The 20,997-nt window shown below is 41.9% G+C and overlaps 1 protein-coding gene across 6 annotated transcripts in view; it reads left to right on the forward strand.

Annotated features, from left to right (window-relative positions):
* The first annotated feature begins 3,036 nt into the window (after window positions 1-3,036).
* Window positions 3,037-20,997, forward strand: part of LOC124000088 (seizure protein 6 homolog) — a 252,039-nt gene continuing 234,078 nt past the window's right edge. For all 6 annotated transcript variants that reach the window (XM_046306214.1, XM_046306217.1, XM_046306218.1 and 3 more), the window contains exon 1: window positions 3,037-3,386. In XM_046306214.1, the coding sequence (XP_046162170.1) occupies window positions 3,302-3,386 (85 nt within the window). In that variant the 5' untranslated portion in view covers window positions 3,037-3,301. The remainder of the gene's footprint in view (window positions 3,387-20,997) is intronic.

Here is a 20,997-nt window from a genome sequence, read left to right on the forward strand (position 1 = left end):
CTAGGGTATCTTGCATTCCTGGTACATTAGATAAGATGGGACTTACTGTTATCCTGTAGTTCCTGCTTCCAAGTCTTGTCTTACTCTCCTTTTATTTTTTCTTGTGAATTGATTTTCTCCTGTTCTATCTTGCATGATGGACTACCTGTACAGATGTCGGATCTTATTTTGAGCCAGTTTGCTACAGCAAGAAAATAATCCCGTAGCTACAGGAAATGATGAATTATTATGTGGATTATAATTAATGGATGTTTTTTTGGAGTTTATACATTTTTTGTATAAACTGCTACAAGTCTGAAATGTTAGAGTGGAAATTACAAACTTTTAGTAGCCTTTTTCATCCTCAAATACAGTGCCAATATTGTATGTAACTTGTTGGGCGACCTGACCAAATTCACATAGAAATGTGAGTAATAGATCTATCATTCTACTTGAAAGCAATCTAAGAAGAGGTAGATGTGCACTATTTCTATACTTCCGTTCTTAAGTTTTTAAGACTTTTGGGCCTTTTACTTTCGGTTTTGTTACATCAGCTTCAACAATAATATGTTTTATTATAGAAAATAGATTTCACAGTGGTGTACATGGTACAATGATTCTCTACACTATACTATCTTATTTTGCCACATGAACTGAAATTGGACAAAGTATTAGAGTTTTAGCAACCAGCAATGGTTTCTCTGTATAGTGCAACTTTAAATGTCCTGCATTTCAGGAAAGTTCAACTGCAACAGGTTCATCAAATTAGACCCTACATCTGTAGCTGCCTGTACACCATTTCAGTTCCTGCACTACTTTATCTGCCAACACATGGTTACTGTTACTTTAGGAGGGAGCATTGAGGCTGAATATCATATGCAGTGTAATGATGCCATCCATGTGGTGTCAGCTCAATACTGCCAAGGTGAGATTCACACTCCGATCGATGTGTTAAGACATTCAGCTTATAGACCAGAGTCAGGGCTGAGGTGCTATAAACAGACAGAAAAATAAATCCACCTCACCAAACGAGCATGAAAAGAAGAACCTAGTGAACTTCTGTATTAAGGCTATGACTACATTCGATAACACAGGGCAAATGAGGCTCAGGCAAGTTAAAATGCATCAAGACGAGGCTAACCAACCAATTAATACCTTATCATTGATAAAAAAGTTGCCTGAAGGCTACACATGTTCTTCATCACATACAGTGCATTCGAAAAGTGTTCAGACCCCTTGACTTTTTCCACATGCTGTTACGTTACAGCCATATTCTAAAATTGATTAAATTAATTGTTTTCCTCGTCAATCTACAGGAACATACAGAAATACCTTATTTGCATATGTATTCAGACCCTTTGCTATGATACTTTAAACTGAGCTCAGGTGCATCCTGTTTCCATTGATCATACTTGAGATGTTTCCTACTTGATTGGAGTCCACCTGTGTAAAATTCAATTGATTGGACATGATTTGGAAAGGCACACACCTGTCTATATAAGGTCTCGAAGTTGACAGTGCATGTCAGAGCAAAAACCAAGCCATGAGGTCGAAGGAAGTGTCCATAAAACTCAGAGACAGGATTGTGTCGAAGCACAGATCTGGGGAAGGGTACAAAAAATGTCTGCAGCATTGATGGTCCCCAACAAACACAGTGGCCTCTATTATTCTTAAATTGAAGAAGTTTAGAACCACCGAGACTCTTCCTAGAGCTGGCCGCCCGGCTAAACTGAGCAATTGGGGGAGAAGGGCCTTGGTCAGGGAGATGACCAAGAAACCAATGGTCACACTGACAGAGCTCCAGAATTCCTCTGTGGAGATGGGAAAACATTACAGAAGGACAACCATCTGTGCAGCACTCCACCAATCAGGTCTTTACGGCAGACATGCAGTACGCCAGACAGAAGCCACTCCTCAGTAAAAGGCACATGACAGCCCACTTGGAGTTTTCTAAAAGGCACCTTAAGGACTCTCAGATCAAGAGAAACAATATTCTCTGGTCTGATGAAACCAAGGTTGAACTCTTGGCCAGATGCCAAGCGTCACGGCTGGAGGAAACCGGGCACCATCCCTACAGTGAAGCATGGTGGTGGCAGGGACTGGGAGAGTAGTCAGGGTTGAGGGAAAGATGAGTGAAGCAAAGTACAAAGAGATCCTTGATGAAAACCTTCTCCAGAGCGCCCAGGACTTCAGACTGGGGCGAAGGTTCACCTTCCAACACGACAACGACCCTAAGCACACAGCCAAGACAATGTATGAGTGGCTTTGGGACAAGTCTCTGTTTGTCCTTGTGTGGCCCAGCCAGAGCCTGGACTTGAATCTGATCGAACATCTTTGAAAAGACCTGAAGATAGCTGTGCAGCGACACTCCCCATCCAACCTGACAGAGCTTGAGAGGATCTGCAGAGAAGGATGGGATAAAATCCCCAAATACAGGTGTGTCATACCCAAGAAGTCTCAAGGCTGAAATTGCTGCCAATGGTGCTTCAACAAAGTACTGAGTAAGGGGTCTGAATACTTATGTCGTGATATTTTTCTAATATATATTTTTATACATTTGCAATTTTTTTACATGTAAAAAGCTGTTTTCACTTCGTCATTATGGGGTATTGTGTGTAGATTGATGAGGGAAAGGTTGTAATGTAACAAAATGTGGAAAAAGTCAAGTGGTACGAATGCTTTCCTGAATCCACTGTATGAGCGTTGCTCTTTATTATTTGTTGCCCTTTTAAGTATTCAGTGAATGGATGATGACAGACAGGTCAAATATTACAGAGAAAAATACGAGTTATTATATGTGTTATATAAAACATTTCACCCTTACTATGATTGAAATTATAGTTTTGATTATAGGCTGATCTTCTCAAAATTATAGCAATAACATGCATGAATATATCCTATAATTATTGACATTTTTGAAATATCTAACCACAAAAAGCCGTGTGATTTGTTGCTCATCACAAATGCACTGCACTGTGGTAACTTTTCCATGGAGCGGAAGTTGTACCGTTTGCTGACGCTAGGAGCTGTCCATGGTGCTGAAGCTTCCGCGGCGTGCTAGCTGTCCTGAAGGAGCTGACAGCACAGAGAGCCAGCAATCCGCTTACTGAGCATTACAATTAAACGGACTCTGCGTTTCAGTTGATTCTTGTCAGATCTGCTCATTGCTCGACTTGCTAAATAAGTGCAAAAGCAGCACGGCTTTCTCTGTGTTTTACAGACCTCACGGACGTTTTATTATTCGTTTGCTTATTTTGCTCCGGAAAGTATTTAATGCAAGGACGTATTCTGTGATCAGAGAGGCACTTCGACTTCAGTAGACATGTGTATGAGAAGAGACTACCAATTACACGTCATCGTTACGGTGTTGGTTCTCGCTGCTGCGGTGACAAACACACATGGACAAGGTAAGAAATAGATTCAGTCCTACGTGGAGTTTTTAATGTCAGTCAGAGTAGTCTATTTGTGATCTCAGCCCGTACGGCTCCGCGTACTGTACCATGCCACACAGCTCCTGAAACCAGATCTACAAGTGTGTTTGTGCTTTCAGTAGTTATATATTTATATGCCTAAGTCCATTAAGGGTATGACTCGCTCTATTCTGTCCCTGATGTCCTCACATGCATCGTTGTCTGTCTACAATAAATAAAAATACTAAAAAGCCCAAAGCACTTGAGGGAAGCAGAAAGAAAAAGTCGCAGCCTAGCATATTTTAGGTTACTTACATACTTTCAAGGCATTACGTAATGTTTTGCTATTTTATACTTGAATATGTTTGCATCATTGTATCAATTGAATCAAGCTAGAGCTAGTCATAATAAACTCTGACACCAAAAGTTAAGCAAGCCCTTTAAAAATGTAAATGAAAACTATTAAAGATAATTACATAGACATATAATACTAAACATAAAATTCACTCTCAGTTAATATAGTTAATCATCGTCTTGCTTGATTCAAATAAAATGGAAAAGGGTCATTTTAGGAGTAAAGTACTTAACCTACTTACTACCACAACAAGTTTGTTTAGGTTTTTGGCAACTGGAATCAGAGGGTTTTCAATGCAACTGTAATGGAATGGAATATAATAATTAATGGAAATAAAATACTGCCATTCTGATTAAGAAAACATCAATGAAAAGTCAAATTCGATCAAATAACATAACAAACAATTAGGAGTCGCCTAAAACTAAGATGAACGCAAGACTGTGGTGAGCAGCCCTTTATTATTTGTGTGTGAGAGGGTCCATGTGGCAGACAGTAACGAGAGACTGATCCTCAGGAATCGCTGAAGATTACTGACCGAACTGTTTGACATAGTTTATTGGTCCTGCGGGAAGCGCCTCTCTACCTATTTACACAGTGCAATGGTCTTACTTAACATCAACATAAAAAATGGAGTTTATGCATTTTTCGATGATTGTCATTAAAGGTTAAAAAAAAAAAGTACAGCTTTTTAAAAACATTTTGACAACCCTGTTTGTAAGCGTTCAAATTATATCAAACTCAAATATGTATCTTTTCAGTAATGAAGGCTTGGATGTCTCATGGTAGGGAGGGGTATGCTAAATGGGTCAACTTTGAGCACCTATATCTCCTGAATGTTTAGGCATACAGGCCCAACAAGTGACTATCTTGTCGTTTCTACAATGTGCAAAGATGTAGGGAAGGTTTCGTTGGAATCAAAAGGGGTGCCGAATGGAACGACCCATAAACACGGCAGCATCACTTGCTCACCGCTCACCACTCCACACTACAGGGAGAACAAAATGCACACAGTGTTTTTAAAGCAATGTAACCTTTGGCAGTTTCCATTAGTGCATTCAGGGCTGCAGCTATTCAACGATAACAATAAGCAGAATAAATGTGCATGTTGTGTTTTCTATGTGTAAACTTGAGCAGTGCTTTTAATGCTTCAGATTTTCAAGAAGCAGAAAACCAAGCCTTGTGCATTACTTTGTATGGTTGAAGTCAGCCTGGATTCAAAGATTTGGTTAGAGACAAATAGCCTAACACCTTGAATTACAATGGTGTGATTACTGCTCAGTGATCAGCATCTATCTTAAGCTATTGTATGGTCTGACCTTTCACATTTCTTCTTTGTCTTTAAAGAGAGGGAACATGAATGCCATTCATGCTCTTTATAATACACTGGCATGCACACACATGCACACACATTTGTGTTTCCAACATTTTCACAGTAATTCAGAGTGTGTTTGTAACAGTGTTCCACATTATCTATATTATTTATTGTAACATGTGCGGTATGGGATCTAGAAGATTGGATTTGGGGATGTTTTATGTAACCTGCAGCTCATTAAATGAATTACGAGCCCCTCCTGGTTGATGGAGATGTCCTTGACATGCCACTGTTGGTTTGAATGTTGTACTAAAGATGAAAGCCTATGATTAAAATAATGAGCTATTGAAGCCTCGTTGTGGAAGAATGGAGGATTATTACCCATGTGCTGGATGTGGGCTCAGCGGCTGCAATACGCCTGGAAACGGGTACTTATTACTCTAAAGAGTTCAAATCCATTTAGATTGTATGACAGAGGTTTTCACTGAAAGTCCATCTTTCATTTTTGGCCTTTGGGGACACAGATATCCACCCCCAGTTTTGTGGGAGCTTGATATTGAGATTGGGTGGGAGCAGCCAGTTCCACTTTCAGATAGATATACTGTAGACAACAAACAAAACCAAATGTAGAAAGCAACTGAGAAAATGAAATATTGTTAACTTCTCATCCTAATAGAATTCCAAGCTAATTTAAGTTGATGTACTTTAAAATGATAGCATGCAGTTTTGCACTCTATAGCCTCAAAAAGACATAAAGCCACCATGAATATAATCATGGATAGAGCATTTTAGATAAACGGTTGACACCCGCACCTCATCTCAAAGCGAGGAGAGAAAGCTTGTCATTCATGGTGATCCACAGTAATCGTTTCCTCTCAGTGTTTTTTAGGGAGGGGGAGGGGAGGGCGGGGGGGGGGGGGTGCAGCGGACGTCCCATTCAATTAAACTGCACACCCTTGAATTCTGATCATCCTGTAATTTCATCGGAGGGGATAGAAAATGTTCAACACCTGTTTTTTGAATTACTGGTGATTAACTTCATCAAGGGCTATTCAGCATCTGCACGCTGTCATAATTAGTTTCGCTTTCCTTCAGCTTGTCAATTGTAAATGAGAGTCATTATGCCAGAATGCCCCTTTTTCCGGGCTTGGCACCTGACAGAGCCGTTGCCTGCCTCTCTGCCTCTCCCGGCCTCCCAGGTGGAGCATACAGCCTGGCTAAATGCTGGCATTTTCAGCTCTCCATGTGCAAATGCTTTCTGCTCTCACTGTATGTCATGTGCACTCTAATGTGAGTCATCTTTTCAAATGTGGATTCAGAGGTTTATGTTTCTGTGGAAACTATTCTGTAAATATCTTGTTTACTGAATCTTTGTTTTTACGCTGCAATGATTCTGTCACTTGGACATTTTGTTGCTGTATTTTTTCAGTGTAAAATGAATTCAGTTTCTCTTGTACAGCTAAATAAGGGGTGGCTTTGTAGTCAAAACCTTAGCCTAGAGAGGAGCATGGATATAACGATGTGCGCTGAGAGTCGGGAAACAAGTTCAAGGAGTGAGTGTTTTAATAAATAAACACAACATAATACAAAATAAGAAGAATGAACAACGCACAGACATGACACAGGAACAGAAACAATGACGCCTGGGGAAGGAACCAAAGGGAGTGACATATACAGGGAAGGTAATCAAGGAGGTGATAGAGTCCAGGTGAGTCTGACGCGCAGGTGTGCATAATGATGGTGACAGGTGTGTGCCATAATGAGCAGCCTGGTGACCCAGAGGCCGGAGATGGAGCACATATGACAATGGAACCTTTTTGGCTGTTTACCATTCCTTCACTCTAAGTGGCCCTGTGTATGGCTCTTTGGTGATAGATATGGATTTGATGAGCAGGTTCTTCAGGAGGACTTAAAATCCATTTTCAGATTGTGATGGTTCCTCTCATCGCTCTCCTAGTTATCTCCAGTGGGATGAAGCACATTTAGAAGGGTTCACACCGACCGCAGCCCTTTTCACAAGTGGCGTGCGTTCAGCGGAGGAACTAAAAAATCTCTTCAGGAGCAGATGCCATCACTCACAGCCAATCATTTTATGATATATCACTCTCAACAGAGATGACTGGGGAAAGAAGCAGTTAAGAGAGGGTCAGGGATTGAAAAAGATTAAGTGGATTCTCCTTCCCTCTCTGCCTCTCATGTCCACCTCCATTTGACATCTGACCTCCCTCAGATGCCTGCTGCTACTTTGTCAAAGCAGAGCAGAATGGGCTGAGTTTCCAGCTGTTGTCCCTTAGGCCTGTTGCCTTATCGATCCTACTACCACTATCCCACTAAAAAACAGTCAGTGTGGTGATCCCCCCGCAGTGTTCATGCTCTGCCAGGCTGCGTACACACCTCTCTAATCAGGAGTGGCGTGTGCAGAGGAGCTGGTTCTCTGAAACGATTAAGCACAGGGACAGCTGCAGCTCTCTTCCCCCTGTTCTGAACGCCCGATCCCATCTAGAAAGCACTTAATCTGGGTCGGCACAGAGGCCCCAGCTGGGTCGGGTAGAGCCATGTGGAAGGCAGCAGGTAATAGCCTGTGTAATGTGTTTGGAGGAGTAGCTTTAGTATTCACAGCCAGCGTTGACCTCAGCCAGGCAGGGCCACCCCCACAGTAACTTCCTCAGAAAAGATGTAATTGAATTCATCAGGAAGGGTAAACATATTCTAAGTAGCAGAGTAAGATAATGATGTTGTGGATAGATCAAGGAAGGGGATAGCAGCTTTACAAGTAATTGAAAATTGGCAAAGCCAAACACAAACATTAGGATTGGTAATGTGTCTGACTTACACAACTGCTTTTTCAGAAAAGCTAGCTAATGCTACTATACTTTGTGGCTGATTCAGATGGCAGATTCGTTTTTATCGATTACCAAAATTCTCACTTCAAACACTCCCCCCTCACAAAACTGATTTATATTTGAGGATAATCTATGTTATGTGATTAGGAGGCAGTTGTGCTAGTTTAGAAACACCACATTTCACATAAACACACATACATACACATGCACACACACTTGCACAGGTACACATTCAGACAACGATTGCAATCAGACAAAGCAGAATATTTGCTTTTGGTGATGTGTTTTTATAGATATTGCTGTGGAAGTACAAAACAATTCCGGGTGTTATCTCAAACTAACTGACCATTGAATAGTTTTCTTTCCTGAGTAGCAGGCAGTCCTGTGGATGTCTATCCATCCAATAATTCTAAGAAAAGAACATTTCCAATGTCACACTTCTTCTTGCCACACATCTCTTAAATGTGTTGTTGCCCCCACTGTATATTTGCTGGTCTTTTCCATTACGGGACAGTGCCACTCCGCTCCTGCTATTTACCTCCTAGCTCTCTCCTTACCAACAGGGCTGTGATGTGGTTGTGGTTGTGAGCCTGTCATTCCTGTGTTTAGAGGTATTTAACCATGATCCCAGATGTATGTATAATTGAGAAGTCCACACATCTGCTGCCATGTCAGAAATATTGAACATTGTCACTCAAGGCAACCGTGGGGCAGCCTAGTTGTCTTGTCTTTTCCAGTCAGTCATTAGAAAACAGTTCAGGAAGGAGGAAGACCCTCTGACTCATGCAGAGCGCTCCATCCACCATGCCTGTTCTGTTCTGTCAGTGCAGATTGTGCAGACTTTTCAGTGAGTGGCCCGTAATAAGGACGCACCTCTCTAGAAGTTGATTAGTTAGCAGTGGACCTTGATCTCTGTTAGGCTGTTAGGCCATTATATTGATTGGTCTGTTTGGCCCAAAGCTGTCTGTCTGGGGTACTGCTGCATCCAAAACAATGCCTGGACTATTTTAGGTTCTAATGAGTCCGAAGCCCTGCTGAGGACCCCTGTGTCCATCACTGTTGTTGATCAAATAAAAACATAGAGATGTATTCTGTTGATTTAGTTATTATAACATAGCTTTCAATCATTTTCATATGCATGTTTTCATCACTGGTTTGACTAATTGTTATGCCTTTTGGTTAACTAATACAAGGTTTTCCCACTCGGCACACACTCGTTGAATCAACGTTGTTTCCACATCATTTCAATGAAATCTGTGTCCAGTGGGTTCTCTCATATGGTGGATTTGGTTACATGTTGTTCTACTTGTAAATAACACCCCAATCATAAAGGATTGGTAGGCATTTCAATGGATAGTGTCTTTGGACTGTTCATAGCATTCACACTAAAACAAAACTACACACTCCCAGGACATGCACAGCCTAGATTTTTAGAGCGGCCACTGCAGTTGATAGGATTGCATCTATGTGGTGAGATGAGAGTCTGGTGTAGTATAGCCTTCCTGCTCAGTCAGCGCCAGCAGCTCCCTGTGCCACCGCTCTGACGAACAATGAGATAAACAGCTCGAAATGTCTATGTGCTGGACCTCCCTCTCTCTCTCTCCATTGCCAATGCTTTGGAAAACAGAGAAAGAGCTGCGTTCCTGATGTGATTATAGCGTATGTGGAATAGTATTCTTCTCTCCAGCCATGTGTATTTATTATTTATTTATCTATCTGCTCTCCTTTGTAGGTGAATTTGATCGGCCTACTTCACTTCGACGTGGCTTTGAGTGGATGGCTCTCCAAGTTTATGTGTTTTTATTTTCTCAAGCTAAATGATTCACAGGAGGAAAATAGAGGGGAAGGAGAACGGCTTGGAGAAATGTGTTTTGTCTTATTGCCTTTCACTCGTCCTTGAGCCACTGTGCTTTGGGTATTCAATGAAATGTGAGTGTGTTATTTTCCTTATCTCCGCCTCCACACCCAAATAACATAGAGAAGTTAGGTTATCTGTTTGGTGTGTGTGAAGCAGGCCACTACAGACAACCACTCAGGCTACACCTTCACATTTTGTAATCATACATCTTCATAGATCATTGGTTTTAATGTGCTTGTTTGAACAGTTATTATTAGCTGTACACCTTGTCAATAGTTTATTTAATACGATTTAGTCCGCAATGTATTTGACTATGGATTACTGAAGTGTGATTTCCTTAAGTAAAGACTAGAACATCACCGCATCCAACAAGCCCGACCATGGTGGTAAATGTTTTGCTCTTGCATCTTCATTTGGTATCTGCCATATTTGATTCACTGTTTAGAAAATATTGCAATATAGAGAGCAATACTATGTGTCTACACATATGCCTTTTGCAGATGACGAAAAAGTATGTGTAGGTCAGTGTGTGTGTATGCATGCATGTATGAACGCTGGAGGTCTGCAGCCATATAGTGCAGTGAGTGTGTGCCCCCGGGGGTTTTCGGACTGATTCTCCATGTAGCCAGGCCTATGACTGCAGCGTGTTGTCGCAGAAATCTAATCTTGTCACATCAAACAAGGACCCTGTCCTCTGCCCCAGCACAATGGAACAGACCAACGGCTCCTGGCCGACGAGCTATTCTTCTGTTCGGACCTGTCATTTGAATTGAATGGCAGATGACTCCCCGTCAGTCAGTCAGTCAGTCAGTGAGTCAGTCAGTCATAGGAGAGACACAGAGAGAACAGGGACAATCATCACACAGATGGCCTCGCCCCACCGCCTCTGGAGAGACACACGCCAGACAGCTTGTATTACAGCGTTTAGTCTGGAGAGAAATGTGGAAGCAAAATGTTTTCTTGATTGAGCATTTTGCATGTTATTTATTTATTTGACTATTTCCGTGATGAAATACACCCACTTAGTTTTTTTGCTCTGTGATTTGCATATTCAGCTTGTGTTTGTCCTGTTGTGAAAAGGAAAAAACAAGTGTCAGTGAGCTTGTTATCTTCTGTCAACCCATCCCTAAGTTGTGTGTCGGTTAACGTGTCAGCACCAATCAAATAGGGGATGGTCATCAGAGGAGCTGAGGGTTAGACCCTGTCATGGACAGTCAGATGTGGGGTCTGGATGGATGAGCTCACTGGGACATGGTCCAGATGTACCTTGGAAGTATCTGTCTAACCCTGTTTTTATCAGATATAAAGGTAAGACCCAGATGCAGACCATGTTGAATAAACAATAGTTTAATAATCCCACAGGGGCAGGCAATAGATAGGTAAAGGCAGGCAGGGATCAGTAACCAGAGGTGGGGCAACGGTACCGGACGGCAGGCAGGCTCAGGGTCAGCAGAGGTCAATAATACAGAGGGGAAGGAGGGTCAAAGGTGCAGAGTGGTCAGACAGGTGGGCTCGGAGTCAGGACAGGCTAAGGTCAAAACCAGGAGGGCGAGAGAAGAGAGACTGGAAAAACCAGGAGCTAAAACACTGGTTGACTTGACGAACAAGACGAACTGGCACAGACAGACAGAAAACACAGGTATAAATACACAGAGGATAATGTGGAAGATGGGCGACACCTGGCAGGGGGTGGAGACAATCACAAAGACAGGTGAAACAGATCAGGGTGGGACAGTTTTATAGTCTCTTCCATTAGACTACAGGCCTGTTACAGTAACACTCAGCAGTCAGACTGGCAGAGCACAGATAAACAGAATACTGCAATCTACTGGTCCGACACAACTGTTGCAACTTTTTTTAGTTAATTAATTCATTGAGATGTATCTAAACATATTATTTACAGTGATTTACATGTGGAAGAGTAATTGTATTAGAATTCATGTGATGAATATTAAGAGTATTATGTACATTTCTGTTGCATTGGTTAGTATTGGATTACGATATTGACTGAAAGCCCCAGAATGCTTTGCAACAAGAAATGGAAAGAGAGAATGAGAATGGTCCAGTTATGAACACGTGTCAAGTGAATAGCCTGGTTTTCGTTAGCAACTTTGTTTATTATTTTGTATTTTTTATTAAGTGATAAAATGCAACGTGAACAAGTATTACCAAAAGAAGATTTCATCTTATAACCGATGTCCCAAGTCATTACTTTTAAGATGGTTATTCTATACCAACGCTGAAAAGTTTGTTAGTTAGATTTGCGTTCAAAAGTAAAGGTAATTTCTGATTGAGCCGACATACGCAGTGTTTACCCTGAATGCAGTCTCCGCGGCCTTTAATTGCCTATCGTGCTTTAAAGCGGATCTTCATCGTTACAGATTGAATAGAGCCCCTTAGTCTGTGTTTGGGAGTGGTGATTAGTGAGGAAGAGGATAGAGGCTCACTCTACGAGGAACCACAACAATGGGCACTTCATTAAAATCACTGTCACTTTTTGTGTCAGTTTATTTATCATGATGAAAGGTCTATTATAGTAATGTGAAGGGAACACAGATTGCAACACTGAGCTGTTCTCTTCCCAAGATGATTTTAAGGGAACATTGTGCTGAGAAAGGAGGATAGTGGGGACTGGGGAGTATTGAGAGTTACAAGGTGAGTGTGTCTAAGGAGTTTATAATAATAATATATGCCATTTAACAGATGCTTTCATATATTTTACGTGTGGGCCCTGGGAATCAAACCCACAATTCTGACATCACAAGCAATGTTCTATCAAAAACAATTTTTGCTACTGAGCAAATTTCAGGTCTGCTGAGTGCAAACTTCAACTTTGTGAAAAATCTGTGTGACTTCCAGAGTGTGTTTACTGTGAACACTGAGGCTGTACCCGCTTTAAGCTACAGTTATAACAGTGGACAAGTAGGCTACTGTGGCTACTCGATCATAATGTAGACCTATCAGAGAGGCCTACCATCAAAAACAATGCACAAAATGCACCCCTTGACATTTTAACATAGAAATAGCTGCCTACAGTAACAGCCAATATGTGGTGTTCAATGTAGGCCTACATGAAGGGCTTGACATGAACCTGTTTATCCACTTGTCCTTCAGACAAGAAGGTGACTGAAAATGTTGTTGTGTTGTTTGCTGCAAGAAGCCACTTTGCAAAATAAAATGCTTTATTATTCCCATACCATTATTACAGAGAATCAGACAAATGATGCTATCCTCTTCCTATTGGCTATTTAGCTAATTCAAGATTGCCTCAAAATACAACACTGCCGCTTTTCAAAGATTTCTAGAAATGTACACAAAATGTGTTTTGTGCTCTTGTAGGAAGCAATCACTCCCTTATTGCTACAAATAATCTAAAACTGGGCTAATAAATCACTAACGAGCACAGGATATGAACAAAATGTGCACACGTGGCTACATGAAGTTCTCGCTTTGATCTCAAAACAAGCGCAGCTGCTCACGACCGCTCATGCTGTAAACACAGTCCAGTTAAAAGTAAATGGCACAGATCCATATATGACAATCGTCTATTTGCATATAGGCCTACTGCCACACCGGTCTGTGTAGAGTACAGGCTGAGTAGTGCGTGTCAATGCAATAGAATCCTACTCCAATGTGTTCAGCGTACAACACAATTTCTTGCATAGATCGTTTTGTTTTGGTATGTTGCAATGAAAGTGGCTTATATTGCATTGATTCGATCACAATTACCACAGTAAAGGGAAACGCTGATAGTGTTAACAGGGAAAACTCTAGAACAGTGGTCACCAACCTTTCTGAGTCAAGATCACCTTGAGTCAAAATGAATGCTGAGATCTAACACTCATATTTTTATTAACATGACTTTAAAAAAAAACCTAAGCCTATGCAACATTAACCAATGAAAAACAGTACCGTATCAATGAGGTTTGTGCAGTACGCTGTACATTACATTATCACCACATTTGGGCTTTTCTTGAATTGCTCAGGCCACTTAAAAAATATATATATTTCAAAATTGGAGGTAGCCATATGATGTGACATCGGTATTAGATCCATTGTTGTATTATTTGTGAAGCACAGCTGAGTGAGAAAACATTTAAAGAACTTGCTTTTAATTTTAATTTTACTGAGTCCACTTCTCAACATCCCTCCGCTCTCCCTTTCCTCCACTGACACTGACCAAAAATGGACACTGTCTTTCAGCTGATGGCAAAACTCGAGTCTCACTGCATTATTTCTCCCTCGTGCACAAATTCATTTTGTTACTCCTATGAACAGAGAAAGTAAAATCTTCCTCTCTATTAAAAAAGACCCAAGCCGCTAATAATAACAACACAAGCCAATAGATACACTTTCCTACTCATTCATTACTGCTGCAGTGCTTGTTGTGGCGCTGAGTGGAAATAGGAAGAACACCCATTTTATAGCTTTTAAATGTGTTGAATACAAAGTGTTGACAGTGCTGAGTAAGAACTTAAACATCTGGGCCCAGCGGAAGGCAGTGTTTGTACCTTCAGACACATGGAATGGTTCAAAATGGCAACATTTTTCCTGACCGGCACGAGCAGGGCAGCTGAATCGGATGCACCTACCGCAAACAGCCCGAGACTAAAAATAAATAAATAGGAACACAAGGCTTTATCATTTGTTTTTTTTATAGAAATGTTAGGTGATTGACTAGTTGGTGACCACTGCTCTAGAAAGTTGAGTGAAGTTCAATCTCATGCTTCTCTCTGAGGGCTGATATTTCTGTGAGGCAGTCCTGGAACAGCTGTGCAAGTGTGCACGTGTGCAATTTAGAGGGAACATTGGTTACAAGCACCATGCTCTACCAATTGCACCATGCAGAACCACTGCAATTCAGGACAAACTGAGCCATACAGGAGTCTCTGGTCTGCCCATGAGCCTTAGCTGTGTGTACATCTCAGGATTAAATCTGGATTATGGAGGCAAACAGAGAAAGAGGGGATGATCCTAGCCAGGGCTGGTGAGTGGGCAGCCCATGGTTCACACACAACACACTCTGGCTATATAGGATACATAGCATGATGCTTATTTTCTTGTCTGCCTATTGGAGAAATTGACAAGCTTTATTTGTCTGATTTGCCGTTACAATTGGGAGTTAGGTAAATACTAAAAATTGCCTACCATTGAGAGATGTCTCAATTCAAACCCATCATAATGTCACATTGTTCTGTTATAATCTCCACCCGGCACAGCCAGAAGAGGACTGGCCACCCCACATAGCCTGGTTCCTCTCTAGGCTTCTTCCTAGGTTTTGGCCTTTCTAGGGAGTTTTTCTTAGCCACCGTGCTTCTACAACTGCATTGCTTGCTGTTTGGGGTTTTAGGCTGGGTTTCTGTACAGCACTTTGAGATATCAGCTGATGTACGAAGGGCTATATAAATACATTTGATTTGATTTGATTTGTCATTGTGAGTCATTTCATGTGAATGGTGGGGAAAGTAGGGACAGCATTTTAATGGACTATAAAGGTGCCCCATAATGCATATCAGGTCCGCCCAAAAATGCAGTATGTACTATAATTGCTCTTGGTTGTTTTAACAAGCACTCAGACAAAGAAGACGTATGAAAAATGTGCTTGTACCGTCTTTGCCCTGTTGTGCCTTTCACCACTTACATCAGTAGCATCACATCTCCTGTGCCTGTTCGCAGACAGTTCTTTGAAACAACTGCTAATATGGGGAGCCCAGATGTTTATATCAGACTGGCTGAGAGACATAGGAACGAATACCGTGGCCAAGATCATCTGAAGGCATCCTTTGAGCAGACACCCTTGATGTCGCAATCCATTTTTCTCATATGCCTCCTGAATTTGCACAATTTGCTGTATTTCCCGGTAAAATGTCCCTTTCCTCCTCCCTCTCCTTTCATCAGAACAAAGGGCTGCTATCACAGTTGTCTGTCAGTGTGTGGTGTGTGGAGAGGCCAAGAGATAATGGTCCAGGTGCAGAGACTCAAATAAACAAGGCCTGTCTCTTATCATTCCTCCAAAAGACGGGGCCAGCAAAGGGGGATTCTGTCCAGTGATATCATTTTTTTTGGTGCTATTTATTTACCATAAAAGCACCGGATTTCGCACAGCACTCCAAACACACAGACCATAGAAGCAGCAGAAACATAGAAACACCAACTGGAGTATAACCTCTGTAATAAGAGTACAGTAATGGAGGTATGCCTTGTATTTTCATGGTAGGAATTACACTTTGACAGAGAATCACAATTTGACAGAGAAAGAGAGAGAAGCAAGAGGGAGAGTGAAAGGAGAGAGTGAGTGAGAGAGGAGAAAGGGAGAGAGCGAAATAGAGATTGTGTGGTACAGGTCATGCCTTGCAGACTCATCTTCCCTTAGGGAGGTGGAGGTTGTGAACATGTCTGAAGTGGATCACTCCATGGTCACGCCTGTCATCCAGCTTACTGCCACTGCTCTGGGTCATTTCACGGCTCGTCATGCACAACCGTGTCTGCACTCAGCACAGAGCCTGATGCCCCCTTTGACCTCTCCAGCTTGGGGATGACGCGTTTACTTTTTGTTTACTGCTATCGGCCAAATACAACTCCTTTATACTCACCTTCATTTTGAGAGTAAACAACAACCTTCAAGGGCTTTAAGACGCCTGAAGATCTCAACACAAAGTGTTTCTTCCTGCCTGCCACATGGCTCCAGTGCAATTACCTTCTGTTAATGAAGCTCTCCCAGTCTTGTGGCCGGGTCGCCTTCCCTGCCTCCCCCCGGCCCTCCTCAGCCCCCAGACACTCACAGTGTAATCAAACTGACGAAGGCCTCTGTTTGTGAGACGGCAGGCTGTTTACCTTTGTTGCTGTGTGGATTGACGGCCGGGGCGTCTGAACTGGCATGGCTTGATGTGAAAAGCTCCTTGGTTGCTGTGGGAGGGAGGGAGAGGCAGGCAGAAGCAGCCCTCCTCTGAGGCGGTAGGCTAACTGAGTTTGACAGAGCTGTTTCTGCTGAGGGGCTGCAGGGATGCTGCTTTGTGTCTGGATGTAGAATTGAGGAAGTTGTGAAAGGTAATGTAGAGAGAGGAGGCTCAGTCACCCCTCTGTGGACTGTCAGCATGATGAGGACAGCAGCACACCACTCACTCCTCTCTGCAGGCTTTCTGAATCTCCCCCACCATTTTTATAGGATATTACCCTCAAGTGTTCTTTATTTAAAGTTCTCAAAGTCTCTTAAAAGCATTTAGTTTGCTTTCTGTTGGATCAGGTTAAGCTGTAAGAAATAATTGTTTTCATAGCATTTCAAACAGAATTGCCCATTTTCAGGTAAATGTATCCATCCCATAACAAACAAGTGCATTAAACAGACCGCCAGACAAACAAAGTACCCTGTTTTGCTTTATGTAAGGGTCATGACAAAGGTAGGCCTACTGTACAATTCTTTATTTATCACTTATTTTGCCAGCTAAGTTGACTGAGAACACATTCTCATTTACAGCAACGAGCTGGGGAACAGTTACAGGGGAGAGGAATGAGTAGGTGACCATGATGGTATGAGGGCCAGACCCATACTCTTACAATAAATGCCATGGGATCTTTAGTGACTACAGAGAGTCAGGACAGGCATTTAACATCCCATCTGAAAGACAGCAGCCTACACAGGGCAATATCCCAAATCATTGCCCTGGGATATTTTGTTAGACCCAAGGAAATAGTGCTTCCTACTGGCCCTCCAACACCACTTCCAGCAGCATCTGGTCTCCCATCCAGGGACTGACCAGAACCAACCCTACTTAGCTTCAGAAGCAAACCAGCAGTGGGATTCATGGTAGTATGCTGCTGGCAATGTTAAGGAAGCTTGCTGTATTAGTTGGTAAGAGGCCATCCCTCCTTGATCTAACCATCTGTCCCTGGGTTTGGACTTTCTTATCATTTCATATACCCCTAGCCATAAGATTAAGGCTACAGTGTAATGCTTTAGCCATCTCCATTTCATTTCCCAATGTCTGGGCTATAAATATCACCATTCAACTGTTCAGTGTTTTGTCCTTTGCGTTTGTCTATTCTCTGTCACGGAGTTTATGGATAATGCATCCTGTGTTTTGGGACAGAGGATTGGGCAGGCGATGAGGCACACCAGACTTTTTAGGATCAACCAGCTTGTGACTTTTACAGACTCCCAACTGCCAATGAGATTGGATTAGCCACCCACTGTATTTTGGGCTCACTTTATCCCCTTTAGAGAACAGTCAAGTAGTTTTTCCGGCCTCTTGTTCTGGTCAGGCACCCTCTCTCTCTGTTCATAACCATTTCTAGCGTCCCTCTGTAATATACTCTGTAGTAAAGTACAACAGCAGCAAGGGTAGATTATAAATACTGTCTAAAATGACTATGTTGCTACTTCCCAAAATGTGGAAGTCACCAGCTACTTAATTTGATTAGTTTCTACTTCAATTTCAATGGTATATTACTTCTGCAAGATTTTCTGCTTCTGAACTGCATGACCTTAGTTTTACCTCTAGTGTGAAAACAATAGTGGTGTATGGTTATGTGAGACCCAGAATAAGTTGAAGAATAGATGAGTAAGTGTCACCTCTTCCTCGAATCTCTGTCTGTCTGTCTGTCTGTCTGTCTGTCTGTCTGTCTGTCTGTCTGTCTGTCTGTCTGTCTGTCTGTCTGTCTGTCTGTCTGTCTGTCTGTCTGTCTGTCTGTCTGTCTGTCTGTCTGTCTGTCTGTCTGTCTGTCTGTCTGTCTGTCTGTCTGTCTGTCTGTCTGTCTGTCTGTCTGTCTGTCTGTCAGTGCAGGAAGAAGGACTAATCCCTCCTAGTGGCCATTTTAGCATTTAAATCTTGTTGGGGCAAACAACAACAAAAAAAGTCTGATGCATGCTAGCAAAGCCACAAATGTGATTTCTACTGACAATTGAGATGTACAAACTATGGCATAAGGGGATGACACGCAGATAAGAGGCAATCCATAATTCAGATTAAGACATTAATGAGCAACGACGGACGTTGTCAATATAACTATTTGTTCAGCACTTTTGAAATGTACAGTGACAGAATTCAGAACATAATCCGTTCTTACAGTGCTCTCCCTGTACACGTCAGAACCATAGGATAAATACATGGGGCATATAAACAGACAATGAAAGCTTTTACAATATTCAATGTTAACGTTTCTCTAAAACAGGTTATAGGCTATTTGTGCAACAGTAAGTTAGAACAGTAGGCGAAATTAAGAGGTGAAGATAGACCAAATTATTAGGGTGAGGCACATTGAACACCGTTTGGGTCTTTGCGTGTCAAAAAAGACACCTCATATAACACTATTTGATGTGTTAAATAAGCTTTTAATTTGACACGTCTAAAACCAATTATATTGTAGAATGTTGTGTGTTCTGAATTTGTATGTGCAAGCCAAGCACCACAACTGCTATCAATAGCACTGTCAAAGCTGTACAAAGAAAAGTAGCCAAACCAGCACACACCGGGCCACGAACGATGTGTTTACAAAACCACGTTGGTGAAAATAGACCAAATTATTAGGGTAAAAATTCCAGAAAATGATGTGATGGCTTTAGAAGTTTCTGATAGGCTAACTGACATAATTTCAAACTCAGTGCCTCTGTGCTTGACATCATGGGAAAATAAATATAAACCTAAAAATGGTAGACCTCCACAAGTCTGGTTCATCCTTGGGGGCAATTTCCAAACGCCTGAAGGTAACACATTCATCTGTACAAACAATAGTATGCAAGTATAAACACCATGGGAACACGCAGCCGCCATACTGCTCAGGAAGGAGACACATTTTGTCTCCTAGAGATGAACGTACTTTGATGATGCGAAAAGTGCAAATCAATCCCAGGACAACAGCAAAGGACCTTGTGAAGATGCTGGAGGAAACGGCTACAAAAGTATCTATATCCACAGTAAAACAAGGTCTATATCGTCATAACCTGAAAGGCCGCTCAGCAAGGAAGAAGCCACTGCTCCAAAACCGCCATAAAAAAAGCCAGACTACTGTTTGCAACTGCACATGGCGACAAAGTTAATATTTTTGGGAGAAATGTCCTCTCGTCTGATGAAACAAAAATAGAACTGTTTGGCCATAATGACCACCCTTATGTTTGGAGGAAAAAGTGGGAGGCTTGCAAGCCGAAGAACACCATCCCAACCGTGAAGCACGGGCATGGCAGCATCATGTTGTGGGGGTGCTTTTCTGCAGGAGTGACTGGTGCACTTCACAAAATAGATAGCATCATGAGACAGGAAAATGATGTGGATATATTGAAGCAACATCTGAAGATATCAGTCAGGAAGTTAAATCTTGGTCACAAATGGGTCTTCCAAATTGACAATGAGCCCAAGCATACTTCCACAGTTGTGGAAAAATGGCTTAAGAACAACAAAGTCAAGGTATTGGAGTGGCCATTACAAAGCCCTGACCTCAATCCCATAGAAAGTCTGTGGGCAGAACTGAAAAAGCGTGTGCGAGTGAGGAGGCCTACAAACCTGATTCAGTTACACAAGCTCTGTCAGGAGGAATGTGTCAGGATTTGGCCAGGGTTGTTCCGGATTTTTGGTCACTAGATGCCCCCATTGTGCCTTTTGACCTTTTGTTTTCCCTTGATCCCCATTATTATTTGCACCTGTGCCTCATTTCCCCTGATTGTATTTAAACCCTTAGTTTTCCTCAGTTCTTTGCTCTGTGCCCTAGTATTCTGTGAACTCTTGTTGATCCCGATGGACTCTCTTGTGGAATTCTGTTTTTTTGTTCTTGTTTATTTATTTTTGAGTATCTTTTGAGGCTTTTTATGCTTTACCTTCCACCTTGTGGATTTACCTTTTTGTCTTGGAGGATTACCTTTGTTCTTGTGGAATTCCTTTTGAGGTTGTGGAGTTACATGTTTTCCTGAAGAACTTCACTTTTTACTTCATTAAATACACCATCTCAAGTACTGCTGTGTCTGCCTCATCTTCTGGGTTAAGCCGACTATTCGTGGCTCAGTTGGTTAAGTGACTGTTTCTCACTCCAGAGACCCGGGTTCGTAACCAGGTCCTGACAGAATGGGCCAAAATTCACCCAACTTATAAATAATAAATAATTCTCTCTGTTATTATTCTGACATTTCACATTCTTAAAATAAAGTGGTGATCCTAACTGACCTAAGACAGGGAATTCTTACTAGGATTAAATGTCAGGAATTGTGAAAAACTGAGTTTAAATATATTTGGCTAAGGTGTATGTAAACTTCTGAC

The sequence above is a fragment of the Oncorhynchus gorbuscha genome, linkage group LG16 (genome assembly GCF_021184085.1).
Source record: "Oncorhynchus gorbuscha isolate QuinsamMale2020 ecotype Even-year linkage group LG16, OgorEven_v1.0, whole genome shotgun sequence".
Classification (NCBI taxonomy): domain Eukaryota; kingdom Metazoa; phylum Chordata; class Actinopteri; order Salmoniformes; family Salmonidae; genus Oncorhynchus; species Oncorhynchus gorbuscha.